Genomic DNA, 26419 nt, shown 5'->3' on the forward strand with positions numbered 1-26419 from the left:
AAATATTTAAAAAATCCAATTTTCGTATAAAATATTAAGGAATAAGTAATGGGTTTTCATCTTACTAAATATATTTATTTATAAATACATATGGTATATATGCATGTGCGGTTAATTCGTAAATGTCGATACTATTACAAAAATAAAAACACTCTTAACAAATCACGGAAGCATTTGAGGTGCGTTAAGTGAATTTTATCACAGAAAACTGAAATTATAAAACCAATGAAAACTATTATAAACATAACATGCGATAAATAATGTATGAACCTATATGAAATTCAAAACTAATTTGCTAGGAACGACCTTCAGATCAAGAATATTTTCCTTTCACACATAATATTACACTATTATGAAAAAAAAAAACCTTAAAATTAACTGATATATATTATTATTTTATACAATTTCCGTATCCAATAATTATTTGAAAGTTAAACGGCAGACACCAAAAACTCACTTACATTCAAAACATTTAGGCCCGTCAAAACTCGATAAATGAACAATTTTAAAAAATATCCTTATCCATCACGTCTTCAAATTATATACCTACATCGTCCTAAAACGAGGACCCATACTATAATAGTATACAACGAAACGTCGGTCATAATCTAATAATTATATATAATAATATGTAGGTACGATGTTCAGTCGTGTGAATTTGTACACGCATTAATGATAATACGATAATAATGACAGCAATCGCAGACAAATTTCGTTTGGTACAACATTAGCAAGGCTGCACTGCTTTTGCGAAGAGGTGTGCAAAAAATGTAAGTAAGAAGATTACTTGCGGAAAATCTCGCAGACGACTGCTGTCACGATTAGTAATTATATAATATTACATTGTACACAATATATTTACATGGCAATGAAATGCATAGCACAGGCGCATACTTTCGAAGCGCGTCAGACCGTAAAACAATAGCGTCGTACCTACCTCTCTGGTATACCGTACACATATATCGCTTATACTCACGACAAACAGTCGGCGCCGTGAGAAACGAGTACAAAGAAATAGAGTACGTATAGAGCGAATGTGTTTAGTACGTGGCTGCCGTCTTACAAGCGCGGACGATCGAAATGCGCGACGTGAGCTTTTATTGCACTCTGTGCGATGTATATACACTAATATACTGTACCATCGTATATACAAGTGTGTGTGTGTGTGTGTGTGTGTGTGTGTGACTCAGTAGTTTACCGTAAACCAAACGGACAGACACACATACGAGCTTTTAGGGTGTTTTGTTTGATGCCCTGGCGTAAAAATACTAGCTGAAAAAAAAATTCAAATATTACATGGAAATCTTACGAAACGAACTACGAAATTTAATACTCGATGTATTGTATACTTAAGACTGACGGTCGAAAAAATGAAATCAAATTATAATGCAAGACATAAAGCACACATGTTATAATAACGTATATTTAAAGATATACATAAGAGGAGGATAATATGTTTACAAAAGTATATAATATAATATATTACATAGGCAATAATCCTTGTTTTTCGTATACAGATCTCCAATTTTTTCCCTTCCTATTTAAAAATGTCTAAAAAAAATAATCGAAAATGTGAGACTTTTGAGATGTGTCCATTTATAGAGGTTTTTACATTATAATATTTATAGATAACCAGCTGTATATAATATTATTATATCGAATAATAATATATATATTCACAGACGACAGAATATGACAGAGGAAAATATTAGAACTGAATTGTAAAGATAAACCATATAATATAATGATTGGTATGGAGAGATAAGCTTTTTTATCCAAGTATAATGTGATTATAAAATAAAATATGAATTGTCTGAGAATAAAAAAAATATTTTAAAACTGAAATTCCAAGGTTGATATTGGTACATTTTTTAAAAATTCTTGGTGAAAACATAAGCCGAAAATGACATAAGTACATCATAGTAGATCATATTTTATATTGGGCATTTAATTTTTTTTTTATTATTATTATTATATAACCTTTAACCATTTAACCACCAAGTTATCTTAGCTTACGATTATTAAACAGTTGGACTTAGATTATATGATATATGGAGTAATATTTACATAAGATTTCAGTTGCATTTTAATTTGATGCATACTATAAGACATAAGTATAGGTATGTATTTATTGTGTTTATTAATATTAATTATCTGTTGGACAATTTAAAATTATAATCGATATATACTATTATGTTTACTTATACGTATTATAATAATTAGATACTCAAAATGTTCTAGTTTTATGTCTAGCGGATATTTTAGTACATTCCCTGGCAATCCCAAAAGAAAACGTATATTATGCACGGACAAAAAATTACTATAATATTAAAGTTAAACAAAAATTATAGTAAATATAACTATTTGATAGGTAAAATAACTAAAATGATTTACTTATTATTACTATATAAATATAGTTATGAGTTATGGTTAGGTTTACTATATTTTATAGTTAATGCAGTTTTCAACGTTTGAATTAACTAAAAAATATAGTTAAAATAGCATATTTCAGTCCGAATAACTATAATAACTTGACTATAATATTTTAGTAAATCTGATTAATCTTATAGCTATCCCTATAGCAATTATAATGTACAGTCAATCCTACTATTTTTATAGTACAAACAACTGTTTTGTTTTTTCCGTGTGTGTGTATGAAAAATACAAAATTTTGTTTCGAGATAACCATAACTAAACAATTAATGCAAGTCTTTTAAATCGTTTGATTCAAACACGGACTTAGTATTTTATGTTTTCGCCTTATTTGGATTTCGATAACAATTATGTGGATTATATTACGCCGGAATCGTATCGCCTACAATGGCAGTTATATAATATATATTTATAAAGCCAATCGCGTGTATCGTGGTAAACGCATTCCTAGTGAAAACACTGTCGTATTATATGTACCGTATATAATATATTATTATTACAGTGTTCGATATTATAATAATATATTATTATAACCACGGTTGTCACTGTGACCAATAAAAGCCCCTTTCGATACACAATATACTGGTTGGTAACAATAAGTACCTAACCAATATAACATAATGCTAGATTTATGCGGTCTCTGATCAAACGAGATCCTGTGTAATGAATGTATTTCGATACACTGTATGATCAAACGATAATAGCATCGAATATTTCGGCCGGATGAACTTGGATTTGCAACATTTTACTGCTTACTAAGAACTTAATAGTATCTACATTTAATTTTGAAAAATTAAAATGTTTAACCCATGATTTTTTCAAACAAATTTAATATAAAGTTTATTATTTTAAAACTCTGCTGAATGCGAGTGAGTTAATGCTACAATTTACGCAATTTATAAGTACTAATCACATTTTTATTTTATTTATCTCATATGATTTAACAAAGTTCCATGTGATTATTTGGTATGATTTTTATCTTGGCATTGATTGTTTGGAATAGAAAAAATTCTTGAAACCTCACTATCCATACAATTAAATGTACCTACGGTATGTGGCCTAATAGGGGCGGTGGTTGGCTTTAGTCACGAAACGTGTTTTAAAGTCAAGCATCAGCCGGAGCTATTAGAACCCGGATGGGTGACCACTACCCAAGTCCTAATGATAAATTTTCGCCAATTATACACACGTGTTCTAACCAACTGTAACCTCCCCCACAGTTAAGACGGCTGGTACCGAATTGGTTCCCGAGCTCCAACCCCACATGCCGAATTGGTTCCCGTTTGGAAAAGGTGTTTTTTTGGGGTGTACCGAATTGGTTCCCGTTTGAAAAAGGTGTTTTTTTGGGGTGTACTGAATTGGTTCCCGTTTGAAAAAGGTATTTTGTTGGGTTGGGCCGAATTGGTTCCCGTTTAATTACGCACATTTTCTTCAGGCTTGGTTAAAAATGTGCGTCAATGTGTGTTATAAAAAAAATGATATAATATATACAATTTTCAATCGTTGATTCGGAAGTCAATTATCACTAGGTGTAGGTAAAAAATACAAATAATAAAATATAATAAATACAAATGTTTAAAAACGCTGATTTGCAAATTTGAAGCAAACTTTCTGTAAATATTCAATTCGCGTAAGCTTCCCATTGATGTACTCAGTCATACAATTTTCCAAGAATTTGTTATTTTTTTCTTGTTTGCTAGTAAGTTTTCTAGCATTATTACTTCGAAATTTAATATAATTTAATGTCTGAATACTGTTTAAAGTCTCCATAAAATAAAATATATTAGGATGGGCACTTGTAAATTCTTTATTCAGCTTTGAATGGAACGATTCGCAACAATTTGTAGTTCTATCAATATTTTTGTCAAATCTAGCCCAAATTTTCGGTGGAAAGATACTATCTGTCATTATGTATGTATCATGAACGTAGTCAAAAAACTGATCCAATTTTGGGCAGCAAGGTTTTATGGCCATCAAATCATTATAAAAACAGTCTTCGACGTCTTCGGGTGATTGTTGTCGCGCAAGTGTACCATCGTCTTCACATTCGTGGTTATGTGTTAATACCTCTTCACATAAACAATCTCCGTTCAATTTAACGTATGCTTTACATTTTCGTTTTGTACATATCCACCTCTGTATGTTATCTGCTAGGTTCTTTTGGAAGCCCTTTTGACTTGTAATATCAAAAACTTGGCCTATCATGTAGTGAGTTAATTAACAATAATAATAAAAAAAAATGAACGGTACGACTATCGTGTGACCATAATATTGATTATTAAGTAATGTATAGTGTTATAATATTCTTAATAACAAACTTGCAAAATAAAAATAGAGGGAACCACGTTGTGATGTAACTTCGGTGTGCTTACATCTTGCGATATATTTTTATAAATTACAAAAATATATATTTAAATAAATGAGCACGAGTGTGAATGCTTAATATGTATGCTTCAAATCCATGAATGCTTAAACATTTTAAATTATGATTCCAATTGCCGTTTTTTCTGTTACGTTGTATCTTTGTTTGAACCCACATGCATATAGCTCATTAAAGCAATAATTGTAACAAACTCAAAACGTTTATTTAAACTTTGCCAAAGAATTATCGGCGACTTTTGATCTTCATCAAAAAGTACAAGCATAGAAACTCATTTGGAAGGAATGAAAAAAAAAGATAAAATAACTTAAATTTATTATATTTCACGACATTTTAAGTTTTAAAAGTTTGTTTGTTTTCCAAATGCTAATTTTAATAAATACAATTCTGATGTTTAAAAATGCAGTAGGCATTGTTTTATAGCGAAATATAGTCTGTGCTAATCACCATAGAATTTACTGTGGAAAACGTAATAAGTTTCTTTAAAAAAATAATCTGAAAACCCCTATCACACTCGTGCAGACTGGAATAGACAGCACAAGCAGGACAAACAAACATTTTTAATTTTCTTCTGTAATTGAATCTCGCATAATAAAGTCATATATTTTATCGAAAGTCATCAGAGATTTAAAAACTACATTTTTATTCAGTTAATTACATTTTTTATACGAAGAAATGGTTTCTAAGAGTAAATTTGCTTTGGATAAAAATCACTGAAAAGGTCAAGTTAAGGCTTGGGTCACGGCGTATAACGTAAAATATATAATAAGCCAGACATACCTATATATAAGCGCGTATCTTAGAGTCGAGGTGTATGGTCAATCTACTATAGAAATGTCTTCGAATCAATATGGAAAACAAAAACAAAAAACCCACCAGTTCCGTTGTGTCACTGTATACAGCGTGTTTCAGGTTGTTCCGATCAAATCTTAAAAATGATCTCATCTGCAGTGACCAGAGACAAAAACATATTATTTTGTAATTTTCGACTACGTGATTTTTAAGAGTACTTGCAGTATCTATATCTTACTCAACTATAAACTTATTGCAATAACAGATAGGTACACCACGAGAACAGATTTCGTCTGCCAAAACACTTGTTTCATAATTATATTATGTCACTCTTGTTAAATTTTAATCAAAAATGTGTTACCTCGTGAGATTTGTCGTTATTATGGCAATAATTTTGAATAAAAATTAAATGAGATGAATACCAATAGCTATTAAGTAGGGTTTTTCAAAATTCGCAAGTTTTCGATTCCACTCACCGACATATCATTCTCAATTTTTGTACCAAAAACCTGAAACACCCTGTATATACGCACACGGATACACACCTATACATGCATATACTTTGTCGGGTATTATATAATCCTTATATATTTTATATATATATAAATATATATACGCCATATGCGTATTCAAGTCGTGGAGAGACTTTTTTATACATTATATACGTTTACCGGACCTGAAAGACGGTGGCGAACGCCACGCGGATCTCGTCGAAAGTTTTCTCATAATAATCGTAGAGGAGGTCAGTCGCGTTCAAGCACTATAAATTGAAAAGTCTTCGCAAACTTCACGGTGGTTTTTTTCCGCTTGAGACTGCAGAAAGAAAAACACGAACGCCCGAACGCGCGCACACACCCCCTCCGCGAAGGGTTTAGGGTTTAGGGTTTACGTGATAGTTATACAACACACCAACGCACGTCACACCTACGCACACGTTTACACGTACACTTAGTGAGAGAAACACAAAACAATAATACTCACGTTGTCCGTCTCGGCAGCCGTGTCAGAGTGTACGCCGGACGACGATGCAGAAGACGAGTGCCGTCCCAGCCCGCCGTTGAGAGTGGCGCAACCGTCGTGCACGCTTGTCTGCGGTCGACTCTGAGAACAGAATGGAAAAAAAAATTAGTAAAAAGGTCGTCGAAATCGTATAGGTTGTCAAACCGTGTTACAATAAAATATTATACTAGAGATACGCAACGAGGGTAGGGGAGGGAAGTAAGTATCATAATTCGCGGTTATATAATATGTGTTAGGCGTAGCCGCATCATCAATATACTCACGATACCAGCAAAGCTGTGGTACCTATATGTGTTTAATAAATTACAAATAATTCTGAAGAGGACGTCTCTGTACCCTTCACATTTTTTGCCTCCGTCTTAATATAGAGTCCGTAACATAGAACATGGACGTTCAGCAGTTCTCCTGTATCTTGGTTAATTTTAAATTTCAATATATTAACAAGAGTGAATTCCCCTATTATTGAACTCAGAGGTAACAATATTGTACGTGGTTTGTTGGAGGTTTTCGATATTTTAATTTTAAGGCAAGTTAAAATTGTGGAAAATAATACATTTAGAAAATTCTCATTTCTCGCTTTTAAATTAAAATATTGAAATAATATATCTTATAAGTTCCAACAAACCTCAGCAATGTAGCAATAACATTAATGTTTAATATTGTACGTTTACTCTCCCCTATTACCTGCAAACTTAATTGTATAACCCGCCTAATTAATCTTGGCACTCGGCAATTTTTAAGATTTAAAAATACAGTGGTCGGAAAATTTTATTATATTGAAAAAACATAGTTTTCGGACCACCGTTCTTTTTAAAATCATAACGGTGGCCAAATGCCAATAGATTAACTGGACGGGTTATAAGAATATTGTCCACTATAGGCCTTTATTGATACTTAAATTTAATGGCGGGTTATGCGCATTTTAAAACTGTAATATTTCAACTGAACAGTGAACACACATTTTCTGTTGCGCGTACATAATCTACTAAGATATTAAACAAATTATTCGCAGATACCCTCTCCATATTTATTAGTACGGTAATTAGGTACTTGGGGATATTTAAATTTGCAAAAAAAAAAACCCAACGTTTGATTTTGCATAATATTTTGCAAGATAATATTATAGTACGTTTATCATTATAGTTGTGTTGAACTATCTATCACGATTTAACAGCTTTTAATATAATTACTCATAATAGTCATACAACGCCAGGTTGTAAAGAGATTTTCTCTGACGTGAAACGCGGAAAACCCCGTAGTTATAGAATATAGGTACTTACTGGGATTTATATTGTTATTATTTTAAGCCGCTATTTTTCGTATTCCCGCAACAATGCCCGCGCTACAATAACTGACAATGTAAATGTTATTTTTCCGTAGACTTTCGTACAGTCAATCGGCCAATTACGCAACGTTTGTCGGGGTGAGAGTGTGAAACACATTTTAGCTCGTTTCGCGGCTTTCGTCGCTGGTCCGCATAATACATTATAATATTATTATATATTGTTATATACCGCACGATAACGCGGCGGTTAAGATTAAATCGCGTTCAATTATCACGGCACTCGAGAACGCGCGCGTCGACTTGCAGGAATTGTTTTTACCAATTATAAATGCCGACAGGCGACGGACGCGGGAGGGGTGTTTTAATCCGGACTTTATAAACACGCCCTTTCCGGGAACACCACCCCTGCCGAACGCCAATGTCGCGCCTACATTCATAATATACAGGGCGACCCACGAAGCGTGCTCACTATATCCACTTTTATCATAAGATAAGGTTAGAACAATGATTCTTTTTAATCCCGATTTTTGGAATTTTTGAAAATACAGAATAATAAATTGTTTTTCAATAATATATTTATCAGTTATATTTCATATGAAATATATACGCATTTTAATTTTAGTCAAGTACATATTATATTATACTCATACAATTTTTACGAATTTACTACCTATACAATTTTAGTAAACTAATATTAATATTAGATAATCTAATTTTTAAATCATTATAACCCCCACTTTATGCTCTACATCTGTTATATATTGGACTACTTATTCTTAATAGATAGGTAAATAATGATTAAAAGACTCAGAAACTAATGGTATTAATTTTGATTTTGAGGCATCAAGATTTTTAAAAACATCATCTGGTAAACGGTTTACATTTAAAAAAAAGGATGGTTTTTATTTAGTTATATGTCACAGTCTGTATGGCGAAACAAAAATAAGTGGTACTTTTGCGTATAGTTAAAAATTCCAAAATCTGAAAATAAATTCATTGCTTAAGGAAAAATTGGGGTTTGAGCAAATACTCGGTGACTCACTCTGTATAGCGCACGGTATAAACAAAATACACACACACGTATATTCGTCTATACAGGTGAAACTCAGTGTTGACGACGTGTATATATATATACGCATGTTTAAACGAAGTTACATTAATTAAAACTAAACAATTCAAACAGGCGCACCCAGACTTACACACGCATATGATGTACCTGGTGGTATAGTGCTCGTATACTGCAAAGTCTAACGATTAATGAACGGCATTTCGTAGGGTTCGCTCGCCACCGCCTCCACCCACTTCCACCCACCAGCCACATCACGGTTGTTGAACGCAACGGATTTCTTTGCGATATCTCGCTGGGCGTCGGTACGCCATCAAACCTCAGCCGAAATGCAATTCGCTTTGATACGACACGACCCTACGAGCTATCATATGATTTATGTTATAGTTAACACGGATCCCGACCGTGGAGGTTAAAAATCGTTTTTTTCTACTGTTCAGAAAGTCAGAGCCTTAAATGTTTCGTATAACAACATTGTGTGCGCCCGGCCTCGCTATTATTTGGCATAATTATATTTTCGTATGCGATTGCGTCACGTCGAGTTGACTTGGCGTGGCCTCGGGCAAAGCGGACGTAAAAATCGATAAGAAGATGATGTCTAGAGCACGCGTGCATTCTTTACAATATTTTTAATTATTTTTCTTTAAAATCAAAAGATAAAAAATCAATAATTAAAATGTCGTACGATTGAGCATGCGGTACAACCCAACTTGGTTAAGGTTTGACCGCAGTAAAAGATCTTGCTGTAATGTGTGATGACTTTAACCCTTTGCGTTGGAAACACTGAACTAATAATTTTTTACAATGTCCGTTGTGGGTGAAGATAGGAGGGGGAGACGGTATATCTCGGAGTTTTTTTCCCGTATAATATAATATAATTATGGTTCGTTATGTCCTTCAGCAGCGTTACAACTACACTTCATATACGCATTGTATTTTATGGTTATAAATATATTAAAATAACAAACGACGCGTTTGCTATAACGCATTATTATCGCGACAATAGTGCACGTGAGCTTTCGACAAACCATAAGACTTGGCATGGCAAGACATGGGATAAATTATTTAAAACCCGACATAACCGTGTTGTTATTGTATTATACAAATAGTTTTACGATTAATGTGCAGTATAGTTTACAAAATGTAGTCTACATCCTCATCGTGATATTGCAATTAACAATTTTAAATTCAAAGTCAAACCGATTACCTGCTATAGCATCAGCATATTTAAGAATAAACAATATTATATTATATTAGTATAGTCTTAGTAAAATAACTAACACCAACAATATTATATTCGTGTGGACGGAAATAGCGGTTTAGTGTTAATAGAATACAATTTAATAAATCAACATATCAAAAAAAAAAACATAACAATAATAAGTCTGACGGGGTTATAGGTGTTTTTAACGCGCGAATGCTCGACGCATATTGTTCGATAAATTATGTAAAACCATCGAAACGCTATTATTGTTCTAAACGCCCGTCACAATTATAATAAATAGATTTCCGACGAAATTCTATACACATATTATAATAAACACAACAAAAAACAACAACAATACATATGATAATACGCTTATAGCAGGGCGTGCATGCGTTACATACATCATCGATTCAACAGTGGGCTGGAGGTGCGTACAGACAAAATATAATGTAATATAAAAATAAAACGCGTTGCTATTATTGTGTAATAATATCGATCCGACGGAGCGAACCGACGATACAATTATTATATTATATTATCGTTCATAAATTATTTTGCGCGTTTATAATTCAACGTACTATCTCAACGGACCCGATGTCCGATCGCGGTCCCACGGTGAGGTCTTCACCGTGTATATAGTTCGTAACGACCTCCTGACAGCAAACATAAAATAATAATATATTATATTATGGTTTTCTTTTTTATCGTTTTCCTCTTAGATACTCGCCGTACTCGCCGGTCCGAGAATTATTACACGGACAATTTATTATTTACAGGGTGATTCGCCAAACACGGTCAGTCGTGGTCATCAACATTTTTTCATCTAATAATAAAGTTGTTCTAATTCTGGATTTTTGAAATTGTTTTTTATACATGAAACATATTTTGAAATCCTTAAAAAATGTTTTAAGTCTCGTAGCAGTACAATTTAATTTTATTCAAACGCAAACCACAATTTTGTACCTACTATAAATCTTTAAGCTGGTGATTTTTATTTTTTATATATTGATGCATCTAAATCGAATTTTGAACAATTTTGAAGCTATTACATTTTAAATAAGTACATAAGACAATATAATAATATGGCTTAAAAAATATGGGTGGTATAATAACGAATAAGTACTAGATTAAATATTACACATGGTATATTTTATATTATATGTAAAACCATTTAACTAATAACTACCATTATCCTTAATAGGTAGGCACATAAAAGTAAATTATAACACTGAAAATCAAAAATGTCTAAATCAAATTTCGATGTAACCGCATCAACATTTTCAAAAAAATCATGTTATTCATAATTCACAGTAGACAGAAATTGAGTACTTGTTTGAAAAAATCGAAGTTTGTACCACTCAAGTAAGGACTCTCAACAAATGGTATAAAAAATAAAACTTTTTGAAAATATGGTCTTTTTGCAGTTTGTTCAAAAGTTTCAAAACTGAAAATTTAATAAATAACGCTTTATAAAGTATAGAAGTGGTTACCATGCTCATTGGTGGATCACTCTGTATACACAATGCAGGTACACTGTGCACAGAGATTTTTGTCGAGTTCGATCTGATAACAATGCATCTTCCAAAAGATGATGTATAGGTACACATAATCATACTATAATAACTTAATATTATGTATCGTGTAATGGCGTATTATAACTTTTTGAGATTTATGATCGCAATAAAGTCCTGCAAACACAAATGACATCGCCAAATCGTCAAATCGATATAATATTATAGTACCGACAACACGCAAAACGAAATTGAACGATCGCGACAGACGACGTATAATACTCGGTTTAATATGGCGTATCATCGATATAGATAATTTATTTTCTCTTTATCATAATATCAATGATTATTGTCGTACCTATACGATGTTATTTTAATAATTATTGTGAACTGTCGCTAACCGTAAGAGGGGGGGGGGGGGTCGTCTGTAGATTATTTCTGGTTTGACTGCGGGCTATTTTACATTATCGTACGCCCAGTGCACGCCGCCGCCGTATTAAAACCCGAATACGACGAATTTGACGATGTTTTTGTTTTTGCTTTTTAGGGACGTGACCGTAGGCGGCGTAACCACAAAAGTTTAATATCTACAGAATATTGCAGCGAAACGTTATGCGAAAATAATTAAAACCAGGTCGGCCGCGTAATGATGCAAAATATAATATTATTATAATCCAGAAGGGTCCACTGTCGGATGGGCGAAAACGAAAACCGTCATAAGGTGATTGTTTTAAAGGTAAACAATTATATTCGGCAAAAGTATGTGTATATGTTGTACTTATTTGTGATCGTTGGAATAGCTTGAGTTAATTTCTTTTTTTTTTTTAATAACAGCGTATACATTTTTTATTTCATATTCTGAAACAGAATGTTTTTTCCTATAATTTTCATATGCAAAAATCGATTTTCAAACGAGAGGTCAGTAATATTTTATAACGTATAAGTTTAGACGAGCGGAATAATGAACTGACATTTTGCTTGATGCCGCCACTCTACTCCGCTCATCTGAACATTACATTTAATACTTTTAAGTTACAATACACTTACAAATAATGATTTACTCGTTGAAAATTCGATTTCTATGTGTTGTTGTCTTATTGAAATTGTCAGAAAAGCATCGCCTATATGGCTATATTGTATTGTATAAAGCCAAACGAATAAGACCGACTTCTTATTCTACCAGTTGCTATGGTTGCCAAACGGCCGTAATATTTTATACACAACAGGTACAACTACTGATACTTAGGCTTATTTGTGATGGCGCCTGTTGCAGTGGTACACTGTGTATAGTAATATTTCTATGGTTCGGATGCGGAAACGAAATCGTCAACGGGTTCATGTATATCATTATTTTATTATTATAAACACGAATACAAGTTTGAAACGAAAATACAATACATTATAGTACTTATAGTAGTATTAAGTATAATAACTTTGCGACTCGACAGTGAATTATTACGATTTTCACATCACCGCGCGGAGGGTAATATTTTTGCAGGAGGAGTAACGTGTAAACTAAGAGTCATCGTCAGTCAGACTATGTATAACTAGGTGTAGCTACACTTTAACGGGAAAAGGGTAATAACCAAAAAGGTATTTGTTTTGCGTCATTATTGCGCATTGTTTTATTCTGCTGCAGACGTCGCCGAGAGGACTTGGTTGCGGTATGGGTTTGCTGAGCCCTTTTTGTTTTCTGCCTTTTCAAATGTTTGATTTCGTCGAAACAATAAGAGTTGAGATTACCTTATACCAGCGGACCCCACACGCATTCGTACAAACCATATACACACACACACACACACACACACACACACACACACACATAAATTTATATATATAAGGCAGGTACGAGCGGCAGGACAATAAATAATAAAACAATTTACGAGGAGACCGTAAAGTATTTCCGTATATATTTAATATCATTGCGAGAGGCGTTCTCGAAAACTCGATCTTCTTTGAATGCACAGTCAAATGCGTGCTTAAAAGACATTTATATTAATAAAATAATATAATATTCAGCTTTTGTCTTTCTCCGAACTCACGAAGCCGATGATGGTGGTATTATTATATGGTATCATTGCGCACCGTCTCCAACCGCGATTGTTATATTGTTATCGATTGATGGGACAAAAAAAAACTAGAAACCGCTTATTTTTTTTTAATTTTCAAACTTTTATAATCTTCATATTATTAATATAATACCTAATTGTAATTATTGTAAACAGCTAAGGCATTATTATTTAATACCGCGTTATAATAATTGTGGTTAGTTATCGCGGTGTTTAACCACATCGTTTTTTCCTTAGACACAACACTGCACGAGACGCCGTCCATAACAGTATGCATATCATGATGTAAAGGTATAGTATTATACGCACCACGCACGTCCCACATTATGTACACGACGGAGCGCTCGTCCATATTATTATTTGTACGTCGCAAAGCCCGCGCGTCACAGTATAATGTATGGAAAGGACAAAGTCACGGCACGATGATGATGATGATAATAATAATAATAATAATAATAATAATAATAATAATATGTATACACTATACATGTTATCCGCGACGCGAAATCCCGACCATAAAATATACCATATACGTATACGCGTATTACAAGTAACGTTTTTCCTCCTCTCCGCGGACGGTGGCGAGTCTTGGGCGGGGACGGGGTGGAAGGGGATAGGGAAAAAAGATAAATGTGCGACGTCTGCAGTATATTACGCGTATACATTATAATATATAGAGCACGCGAAACGAGTTTAATGCCACGCTGCGGCTGTGTCTCTGACGCGGAGCTATTAAAGAGAATCGGTGTATATATATATGTAATATGTATACACTGCACCGCCATATAATAATATATAATATGTATAATAATAATAATGTATACTCGCGCTATCGTCGTGTAATAAAACTTCGAATAAGACTTTCCGTGTCCCGAAAGTCGCTGGTACACGACAACGTACAAATATATATATATATATATAATATATATGTTTGATGTCTTTGTATAACGCGACGTATACATAACACGATTGGATATAAATTATAAGCACATAATATAACACGCGACATAATATATTTCGGGCGTCTCGATATATCGATGTATCGAAAAAAACGCCTCTCGTCTAACTGCAGAGTCGTCGTAAACCGAGGAGATTTATATACTTCCAACGACAGTCGCTAGTAATATATGCATCACGTTCGTACATACAGAGTGCAGGGATGTGTGTGTGTGTGTGTGTGTGTAAAACTTACAAACCGAGAACGATTAATCCCGGTGACGCGCTTCTCGGAGACCTCAGCGCCCGACGTACAAGCGTGGTATACAACCATTTGTTAATCTATTCTGCTATACAACCGCGTATGGTATGCGCATAATCGGAAATTCGTTGTCATTACTAGAGCGGTTGATCTTATCATGCTCATTATACTTATAACAGAACTAGAGTTGCTCGGTTCGCTCGCAATTATTAATTCCATTAAGACAAGTTACCAAGCCTTTACAATCAAAACGATTCATCACAGGAATAGGCACTATTATAATGTCTGGAAATTTGAATTTAGTAAAAAAATCAATTAGGTACCAACTCTTGAACGATTAAAAAGTAATCTAAACAAAAATTATTTAAATTCAATGTATACCTAACACTAATCGACCCAAGATCATAATATCAGATAATAGATAATTATAATGATCAGATATTCTGTGAAATCTTACGAATATAATTTTCAGTACAATATTTTGGTCTTAATATTGTAATCAATTTTAATTTAAAAGTTATTAAACATACATTTTACAATTATGACAATTTAGACATTATCATTTTGTAGGGCCAGAGGAACTAAGACCTCTTGCTAGGATATGGTGGGGGGGTATTCCTCTCAATCCCCTCCTTTTTTCAACCTATGTTAATAAAAATGTATAAGATTTTTACGACTTTAATGTATTCAACATAATATAAGAAGTAACCTCGGCGGTTATTTTTATTTAAAATGTATAGGTATTATAAAGGAGTAGATGCAGCAGCGAGAATGAAATAATCATCATCCATCTACTTTAGTTATATGCTGGTTCTTGTTTTCAATCTTTATCAAACGCTCATAAAATAATTCTGATTGCGTTATTAGTTTAAAATTATATTAATTATAACATTGTTTATATTAAAAAACATAATATATATTTTATTTAAAGAATGAATTCAAATACGATTCTAAGTAGAATAACTAAATAATATTTCTTTAAAATAATAATGAAACCATTTGGAATCTGTTTGCGACCAATTTGATTTTGCAACAATGTATTGTTATTAATTAAGTTTATCGATATTCGATATCATCGATGCAAAGTATTCTTCCACCCGGTCAAACAATTTTAAAGCTACAATGCAAGACTTATAATATAATACATTTACAGACATGTATAATATTATTATTAAGTAGATATTATAGTTAGCTAACGAAATAGTTCTCCTACGATCGGGACAATTTTCAATATGAACATATGTACATAATAATATATATTATAATATAATTGACTATTGCATAATGTCACACCCTTCAAAGTCATTTACGTAACACTTTCGATGGAAACACGAAACAACATATTATAACGGTTCATCATTAATATACTCTAAAAACGTATATAAATACATTGTTTTAGCTTACGCTGTTGATGTTTATAGTATCGCACGTTGCAGGTAGCGCGTTTTAAATTACATAATATTCTAATATTTCCAAAACATAGTTATAAACCAAATAGTTACTGCAAAGCTCGTCTATATATATATAATACTATAATATACATATATATATATACGTACATATATACCTACCTACGTTGCAACGCTTTGATCATTGTAATTGGAAACTTAGGTAATTACGAAATAGACGACGTTGATTAATAATAATATGTATAGGTAGGTATATATAAATGACAGAAAATCGACTGCTGCAGTAAGTTTTCGTATGTAAATATAAAACGTAATAGGTACGGCGGGCGTTTGTAGTGTAAAGGCCTCCACCGCCGTTCGAGAATCCTGCAGACTGATGTGTACCCAAGTTTGTACATTTACGCCACGTCTAAAATTTATTAAATATCGATCTTTAGCTAGTAATCTTATATAACGATTCGGCGTTCGATATATGATATTTATAAATAGGTCAGGTTAGGTTATAAATATATATATATATAGTAGCGCGATTTGAATAAAGGTTCGAGCGTCGGATGTCGGTGAATAGGAATAATTATATTTCCTTTTTCGTTCACAGTACACAGGCGGGGCGGGGGCGTATATTATTCGCTTTAAAATACGCACGATATTTTAAAATTCGTCGAAAACGTGCGATTGTCAGTTGTAGTCGTCATCGCCGCCGACCGGGGAAACAATAACAAAAACTGCACGACCCGACGATAGGAGACGGCGAGCTCCGATATTGTTCGATTTCGTGCCCCTCGGAAAAGGGAAAGGACGATGACGCTTCCTGAATGTATAATATTATTATACACAACGCGATTAGTAAAGTTTATCCCGCCGCGATCGCTACTGCAGAAGCGCGTTTCGACGACTAATGGAATATGAAGCAATCAAAGTAATTATTATACGGACATCGTTCGAGTGATTTATATCTCTGGATTTATATTCCGATACACATAATTCGTCTTCTTCGACGCCTCCAAACGCGCTCTGTTCTCGAAAAGAAAATACCGTTTATTTATACGTGTCATCGCGTTTCATCCGCGACAGGCTATTCAATAATATTTCAAACAGTTGGTGAATATGGGCCCGAGTAATAAAACAGATTATGGGTGAAGTAATGCAGCCATTGAAATGACAATTTAAAGAATAATTTATTAGAAAAATGTAAAAACTTATGTCTGCAGACATATGGAGCATGACGTAATGTTGTGTATGGCAGCGAAACTTAGACGAGTAAACGACACCATAGTTGAGCGAAAGATATACAAGAAGCGTTTGAAATGTGATGTTACAGAATAGCATGTTAAGAACAATCTGTATAGAGAGAATAAAAAATGAAAAAGTTTTGAATAAAATATCGGCGAAAAGAACACTGTATTAAGGAGAAGTTAGATAAATAGACGAAATGAGTGGCTTGACAGTACAATCAGACGTGAATGATTGTGAAAATGTATTATATAGAAGTGAAGAACCACATATAAAAACCTAGGCTTGAGTAGTATATAAGACAGATCACCGAAAGATCGAAGGTGACAGGAGCGCCTCGTATTTACAACTGAAAAGAAAAGCTGAGGACAAAAATGAATGGGGAAAACCAGCAAACCGTTCTGAGGATTGATATCAAAAAATGTAATAATCAACCTGACTTTGTAATGTTAACTATATGACGATATATAGAGATATTGTATACAATCGATTGGACTGGGAATAAACACAAAGCAATGTGTATACAGGTTAAGTTAGTTAGGTTAAGTTAAGTTATTAAAATATTCCACTAAACCTGACACGGATTTTTATTGAACAATAATTTCCCGTGACCAAAAATGAAAAAGTGTAATGGCTTTTTTTAAAATTGACCAATAGACCATCCGATTGCCATCGCATGTCTACAACGACATCAGTCATTTATCGCACAAGTATTTTAGTCTGTTGGAATGTCACTTAAAAAGTGTTGCCAACGTTTCAGTATAGTGTGATGGAAACGCGCACCCGAACTGTACCGATAACAAAAAGTGTAACGTGCACACATTGTTGTACGTGAGATTAAACCAATCCATGTAAAAAAAAATCGTAAAATATATCATAAAATATCGTCGATGACACGCGGTCGATATATTTTACATTAAATGAGGTTATAAATCTTTCCGGAAAAAAACGTCGGGATAACCGGGACGATTGACAAAACTTTGACGTCGACGACGTGTGAACGTATGGGTGGGGTGAAGAATAGGGTGGACGCGTGGGTGAGATGAGAAATTCGTTAAGTGCGTTTCGGGAGCGTCGTGTGATATTCAATACTGCCGTTTGTAATTCGATATAATAATACGCACAAACACATAATATAATACGAGAGCGGCGGCGAGGACGAACAGTAGAAATAGGCCCCAAATATAATATAATATTATATTATATATTATATATCGGAGCCACGCAACGCTGTCGCCGGATAGCTCTCGCCGATGAGTCGTCTCGAGAGATGAGTGGCGCGTATATAACAGAGTAGGCGACGCTAATTGCACTGCTCGTTTTCCGACGAAAGGCTTCTTTTTCCAAAAGGGTTGGGAGGGGGGTGAGTGCTGGGTGATACGTGACGAGGTACACGTCGACACGCGGAAATATAATATAGCGTATATATGAATGTCGAGAGACGAAGATAGTGGGAGCGAAACAGGCAGAGAGACATAGAGGCAGAGTGACGGAGCAAAGGACCGTAACCGAAGCTAGTTAGTGTATTAAGTATATATAAAGTGAGAGCGAACCTTTACGTATATTGTACAGTGTACACTCGTCGGAGTTAACAAGACATCGTCGTCGTCATCATCATCGTCGTCGTCGTCGTCGTGTCGTGAAATTCCCTGCAAGAACACCGTTTGTTTGTACATCGATGAATCACGCGCGCGTTTGATTTGTATTTATTTTCGACGAACGTGCCGGCGTGTCGGCGTAAGTGAGAGCACTTCATTATAGTTTTTCGCTCATGACTCGCGCGTGACGAGGTGATTTTTTACGTCAATTTAAGGGCCGCTCAAGTCTTATACGCCTCGTGTGCATGTCGGTCGATTGTCGCGGTCCATAATTTGTGGTTAGACGTGTTTATGCGAATAGAAAACGTTTACGAATGAAGCAATCTCGTCTCATAGTATTTGAACGAAAAAATAACGATGCCTTAATAAATTATAAAACACAAAATGTACACGATACGTATTATACGAGTCTTAAACGAATTTTTTATTATTTTTTTTTTATCGAAATCGTATTTCTATAGTTATTATACTATACACAATATCCCGAAAGAATACTTTACGAGGTATACAAGTGTTTTAATGGCGAGAGAGGTGATGCAGATTGGCTACACCTGCTGCAAACCGGTGCTACAGCCGGTACAAGATAATTTGCCATTACTTTATCTCTCCAGTCAAACAGAATTTTAAAAATATGATGAAAGTATCTGTATAATATGTTTTGCCAGTAAAGGGACCATTTTGGTGATTGTAAATTCATGGCTGCACAGCTGTTTGCCAGTAAATGTAACGGATTTTTGATTTCTGAGCTATTTGTCTTTTATGTGGTTATTCTCCTATTATACCAGCTTTCCATTATTTAATATGTACTTTAAATAAAAAAAAATAATATTTTGTCTAAAAAATTAGTATCCAACCACAACGATGAGGCAAAAAAATAAACTAACGTTCTCCAATGTAGCCATATTAGCCACAGCCATTTAAATTTAAACGACATGACAAATTGCACTAATCCAAACTATAAACGACACCATTTGTATATAAGGGTTGTAGCGTCATCGCGCCCGACGCGTGGTCGAGATTTACGACCGATCGGGTATCGTGGGCTGCACTACCATTTTCGGTAATAATATATCATACAAAGTTAAGAAAAATGATACTGACTTGTTATATGATAATGGGTAAAAACTAAAAATATCCAGATTTATATAATATGCAAGAGTTGCCGAGTAGGAAAAAAAGGCGATACTATCGATTGATCAATTGGTGTACCTATATATAAACAAATATATAAAAACGCTGTTCAATCAGTACAGCTGTAATAATAATTAAACTCGGGAAACTAAACTAAAACCAACAGACATCGTATACAAACGTAAAATAAAGCCGTTAATCGATGAAAGTTTATTGGACTTTTTTTCCAAAGATATTTAATTTAGATATGCTGAAAAATTAAATGGTTATAATAAAAAGTAATAAAAAGGTACAGGCAATAAAAATTCTATGGTTTGCAGCTTGTGGTAAAAATACTAAAAGCAAAATATTCAAATGGAAATAATTATAATAATAATCGATTAATGTAAAGTTATTGATACAATTGCATGATATGAAACCAGCTAAATATATAATATTAATGAATTATAGTTTATTTTTTCAACTAAATTTCCATTTATATACTTTATATTGTACACAATAATTGTATTTTCACTAAAAGAGTATAAGTATACAATGCAATTTCATCGCAAAAAATAATAATAATTATGAAAGTTAATTTTAAATATCATAGCATAAAATTGCAAATTAGTTCCAGGCGACGGCGGAGGTAAAAAAATTAAAATACATCGGGTAATACGCGCTCGTGTTTGTATATCGTATGTTGATTTTACAATTTTTTCGATAAAGAAAATATAATCCCCGTCGAAATGGAAAAAAAAAAAAAAATAATAACGCAGCGATAATTAAAGCTCGCGTGTACCCCGGCTTGATGGGGGGTGCAGCTGGATACAGGACCTACCTATATATACTGTTGTATAGTTATATAGCACCACACGCAGTTCTTCTTAATCGAAACACGCTAGCTGCGTTGGCCGGACATGCGCACTGGATATTTAATCGGTCGTTACCGGGCCAAACGATTAAAAAACAAATAGTAACAATAATTATCGTAAAGATAAAAACGAAAATAAATATAATGTACACGATTGGCGCAATGTAGTTTTCAATTAATCTCTTGGCCGCCGATTGATGTTTTCCATGAAGTAAATTTACCTATAGTGACCAGTGATTTTTATACGTGGCATGCACCGCACATTTTATCTTATATTTTAATAAAATATATTTATGATTTATCATAGATATGACTTACACAATGGTAACGCCACGGCAATAACATTCGACAGTATTATATCGTATTGTTTGCCGACGTCCGTTTGAACTCTAAAGTCTAAATCGTACGTTTGTACGATATAATAAATAAGTAGGCCATAGTATTTTATAATAAACATAATATAAAAATATGATTAGTAAACACTTCGTTAAATCAGCAGCTGAATTCAATACAAAAGAAAAAACAAACCTGACCTCTTAAATAATATAAATGCAATATTAAATGCATAATTTAAACTATAACCTCTTGTATCGACCGGGTGACTGGAGGTTAGCGATCCGATACACATCAACAAGGTGATGCGCCAATCACGCTCACTCCCATTTTATTATCATATATAGTGATTCATTTACTCGAATTCTGATTCGTACTAGAAGACCATATTTTCAAAAACTTAGATTTGTATACCATTAAGGAGGATATTGTATGCATCTGAATCGAAATTTAAGTAAATAGTTTCCTAGTTGATAAACTTTATATGTACGTAGGTACCTACTGAAGATATGTATTGAAGTTAACATACAATTAAGTCAGATAATGTGCTTATTATACTGGGACAATTTTAGCAATTTAAATTAATTAGGTACTAAAATTTTCGAATCCCCAAAGCCCCTATATCTTTAAACCTATTACCATTGATTATTATACTCCGTACATTAAGTTTAATTATTCAGAAGCAACTTATTCAAATTTCGATTTGTATACACCAACAAACAAATATAATATAATCTCCTTACCAATATTGGTACAATAAAATATAGGGGGAGGGCGACTCACATTTGAAAAATATAAATTTTTATCGAAACGTTAAACGATTTAAACATTTTAAATCTTATGAAAAAACTTGGTATTTGAAAATATGATCTAATTAAAAGTTCCAATAAATTCATTGTTTGAAGAAAAAATGGTGGTAAAGCGTTCTCGTTACTAGAATTACTCTGTATATAGAATGCATCTAGGTAGCACGATATATATATATATTATTATTCAGGGAATCAGGACTGTTTGACGTACGCAGCTCTTGCAGTTTAAGAAAATGGCGTGTTCTTTGGTATGCGTGTGATCGATATGCGACAGCAATTAAAACTGGCGCTCGAACAATACTTCAATTTAGTTTAACAGAAACCATTTACACTGCGGATTGATTGAAAATACCTACAAAATATTGATTTATTTGGAAAAAAATAAAGTTTAAATAACAAAAATATATACACACACGATATTTTGGGCAAATGTAAAATTGATATTGTAAACAAAGAATGGACGAAATCTGATAATACAAATAATACAGCAGCTGTATAGCTTAGATAGGTGTTACGTGGATACAACACATTTTGGTCACAAGAGCGAAACAAATTTAATTCGTTTAACAGCGTCTATATATAGGCTATATGTACCTACGTATTATTATTATTATTAATATAATATTATAGTCGGAAGTTCGGAAAATGTGTTAAACCTTTTCGTATTCTAAAACGGTTTTATCAGAAATTACGTGCTTTAAATTCCTGTCGTGCAGGGCCGAGCTATTCGGGAAACGAAAAGATATTTATCTCGGAATAACGAATACTGGTTGTACGGGTACGGGGTGGAGAGCTGGGACGAGATAGGGTCGTCCGGCGTATACTATTATCATTATCGTTGCCGACTTTACCTTATATTATTTTTTTTTTTTTTACATTTTACCCGTTTACGCGTACCGCGCGGGTGTTAAATCCCAATGCATAATACATTACTTTTTTATAGTCCCGTAAACAAATTTCGAACACCGCAACACAGAGGTTCAATTTAGAAAGAAAAAAACTCCCGTTCGATACACGGGAAACAGGTATTATGTTATAAATTGCACGTATACCTATTGCACTATTACGCGGACTGCAACACATCAAGCGTCTAGTTTGCGAAATATTGATTTCCTGGTTGGGTATGAGTGAGGGAAAAATCTCGAATTAATCGAATTTGCTGGTAATTTTCTAGAACAAAAGGGCTTGTTGGAAAAAAAATCATATATTTCGGTGAGTCGAAGGGATAACAAATAATAATACCCAACGTTTAATAATACGACGAGTAACGAGCGACTTCAACGCATTCGTATCAAATTTGTTTCATAATTATTAAGATTTGTATTCACCTAATTTGTCCAGGAGTGTGACATCATCGTTATGCAGCACGCTTTTTTAGTTTTTAAGTAGTTGAACTTTATGAGGGCAGTAATTACTACCTAGTCAATATCTCATACATTTTAAAACTATATATAAATAATTATTAGAACTATTAACCACAGTACACGCATATCACAAACTCAAAAACTGCTGTAGTTCAAATTTTGATTAATATAATAAATCAATAGAGAAAAAAAGTCAACTGTAAAAGCTAACGAGTAAAAATCGTGGTAAAGAATATTATGTTTCTCATTACGTCTCTTAAATGGCATAAGAAAATTTAATTATTTTAAAATATGTTTTTCAATTATATTTACAAATTCCTAAAACCCGAGTCTGAATAATATCATTATTAAGGATCCCGGTGCCAGTTTTTCAAATTTTCCACAATTCTATAAAATTTGAAAATTAAATTTTATATTTTAGTTGCCATCTCAATTATAAGACTTTTTCACTAATCTACTAACCGAAACCTATTTAGGGGGGGGGGGGGTTGGATTGATAGGGAGTATTATATCAAAAAAAAATTGCTTTACGGGAATAACTCTCAAGCTTTGTAGAATCGTCGGATTTTAATGACTATTTTTTTATCTGAAAGAAGAAGACTTCCTACAGCCCGCATCGATCTCTGATTTTGTATTTTATTTCAAATAACTGAAAAAATGCTTTTTATCTCGTATTTTTTTCGACATATTATAAAGTTTGAGAATAAAATATTGAAAAACAGAGATCGATGCGGGCTGTAAAGTATTTCCTTCTAGCAATTAAAAAAAAAAAATATGAAATTTAGTTGATTCTACAAGGCGGTATCGTTATTCCCGCAGAGTGTATTTTTGAGGACAAAATTGCATCGGCACCGGGTGCCTTAAAGGAAATTATGGGATGAAGCAAGCCAGGTGAAGCGTATGGTATATACTATTATAAATGAGAATCGCAGTTTTTTTTCACGACAAAAACGACGACGATTCATTCCGTATAATATGGAATAGATGAGCGTGCTATGATGCATTACTTATGTTATGTAGAAAATATAAATGAATTTTCATCATCCATTCGTATTATTATTGTTGTTGTTGTTGTTTTTAAAAGAAGAGAATAACAGTACTTGTAACAGTTGCGTCGTACATTCAATATTGCATGGTAGGTACCAGTAGCCACTTTTACCGTCGTACGTATGCGACCTTACCTGCTTTTATTTCAAAATGTTTTTAGCTATTTGAATACTAAATGAAGATTATAAATGATTCTATGTGTTTAAAATATTTACATAAATTAGACGTATTAATTTCGTGTAGTCTCAGATTTTGAGTCACGTGAATGAAAATACATTTCAAGTTTATAAACTGGCCTAAAGATGAGTTTGAAAACTAATAACCAATTTGCCTCTTCCATACAGAAATAACTATTAAAATATTGATCAAAAAACGGTAAAAAATATTTAAAAAAAATTTAATATGGTAAAAAAAAGGTAGTGTCTAGGGAATAAACACCAATTAATTTATACGTTCAATAAAGATACGCATCGCATTAATTACAATTTTGCACTTTCGAAATTCCGAAATAAATAAACCGACGGAATTCGAATAGTTTGTCGAGTCCGTGTAATAATCAATTTATCATAAGCGTACGTCGACAGCTGAACGTTTGAAAATTATATATTTTGATTAAATGTAACGCGGCGTTCCGTATAGTCAATTTAACACCACAATTAGAGCTCTCAAGGAAATAATAATAAATGGGATTGCAAACGGACAATTATTTCAATCAGTGTACCAATATTTTGTCAATCATACCGATGGAGCTGATAACGCGATAAGACTTCTGAGAACTGATTTGAATTCGTTAATATGTCTTCTTGAGAACGACCAAGAAACTTTTTTAAAATTGTTTTGTTTTCCTAAACTCCTAAGCATTTTGTTTTAATACTGTAAATTTGCAAAATTTGAAATGTTGATTATTTGAAAATTAAATTAAGTATCCAAAAATGTGACCATATCACAAGTAGACATATAACGAATTCTAACCAGTTTCCAGGTCCGTCGGAAGGATTGACAAAAAATACATACAAATAAGCATATTAGATTGTTTACCGCTCACACGCGCAACTGCGTGGCTGTGACTTGTACGTGCCCTTTGCTATTTTATTTACCCATAGTTACAGACACACTGCACTAATGATCACTTACAACGCACATATTTATGCATGCATAAAATTTTGAAATGGCCTATTTTTAATTCTTTAAAAATTGTTCGTTTGCAATCCCCTTAACAATATACTGTATCTACTCGATGTTAAAAAAAACCACTTAATATAATATTACCGTATAAGTGCACCGCTGATAGGTTTAGACTCGTGCGATATGGGATGTTAGTGGGGCACAAATAGGCCAAATCCCGGGATGACAAAATATCAAAATTTAATTAATTTAAGCAATATATGTTGTTAAAAAAGATAATACTGAACACGGCCTCGGGCCTGTAACGTAAGTGCAGTGTCTGTGTTTAATTCAACGTTAAGTTTAAAACAAGGCATGCGTTATTGTCTCCGCGTATCACAAACCTAGCCTCTGTGGTTTTCGACGAAACAGAACCAAATTTACGTTGTCAGCTTTAATATCGGGGTGAATTGACCTGTTATCAATCTCAAACGTAAGAACATCATCTGTGTTCGGTCGAGTTGTTGCGGCATTTCATTTTTATGTGAGTCAGGGAGTATTTTTAAACTGTAACATT

At 33.3% G+C, this 26419-nt stretch overlaps 1 protein-coding gene across 1 annotated transcript in view; it reads right to left on the reverse strand.

Annotated features, from left to right (window-relative positions):
• LOC132952409 (uncharacterized) overlaps positions 1-26419 on the reverse strand; it is a 217122-nt gene that overhangs the window by 69953 nt on the left and 120750 nt on the right. Inside the window, exon 4 of the mRNA XM_061024703.1 lies at positions 6587-6706. Coding sequence (XP_060880686.1) covers positions 6587-6706 — 120 coding nt within the window. The remainder of the gene's footprint in view (positions 1-6586; positions 6707-26419) is intronic.

The sequence above is a fragment of the Metopolophium dirhodum genome, chromosome 9, assembly GCF_019925205.1.
Source record: "Metopolophium dirhodum isolate CAU chromosome 9, ASM1992520v1, whole genome shotgun sequence".
Lineage (NCBI taxonomy): Eukaryota > Metazoa > Arthropoda > Insecta > Hemiptera > Aphididae > Metopolophium > Metopolophium dirhodum.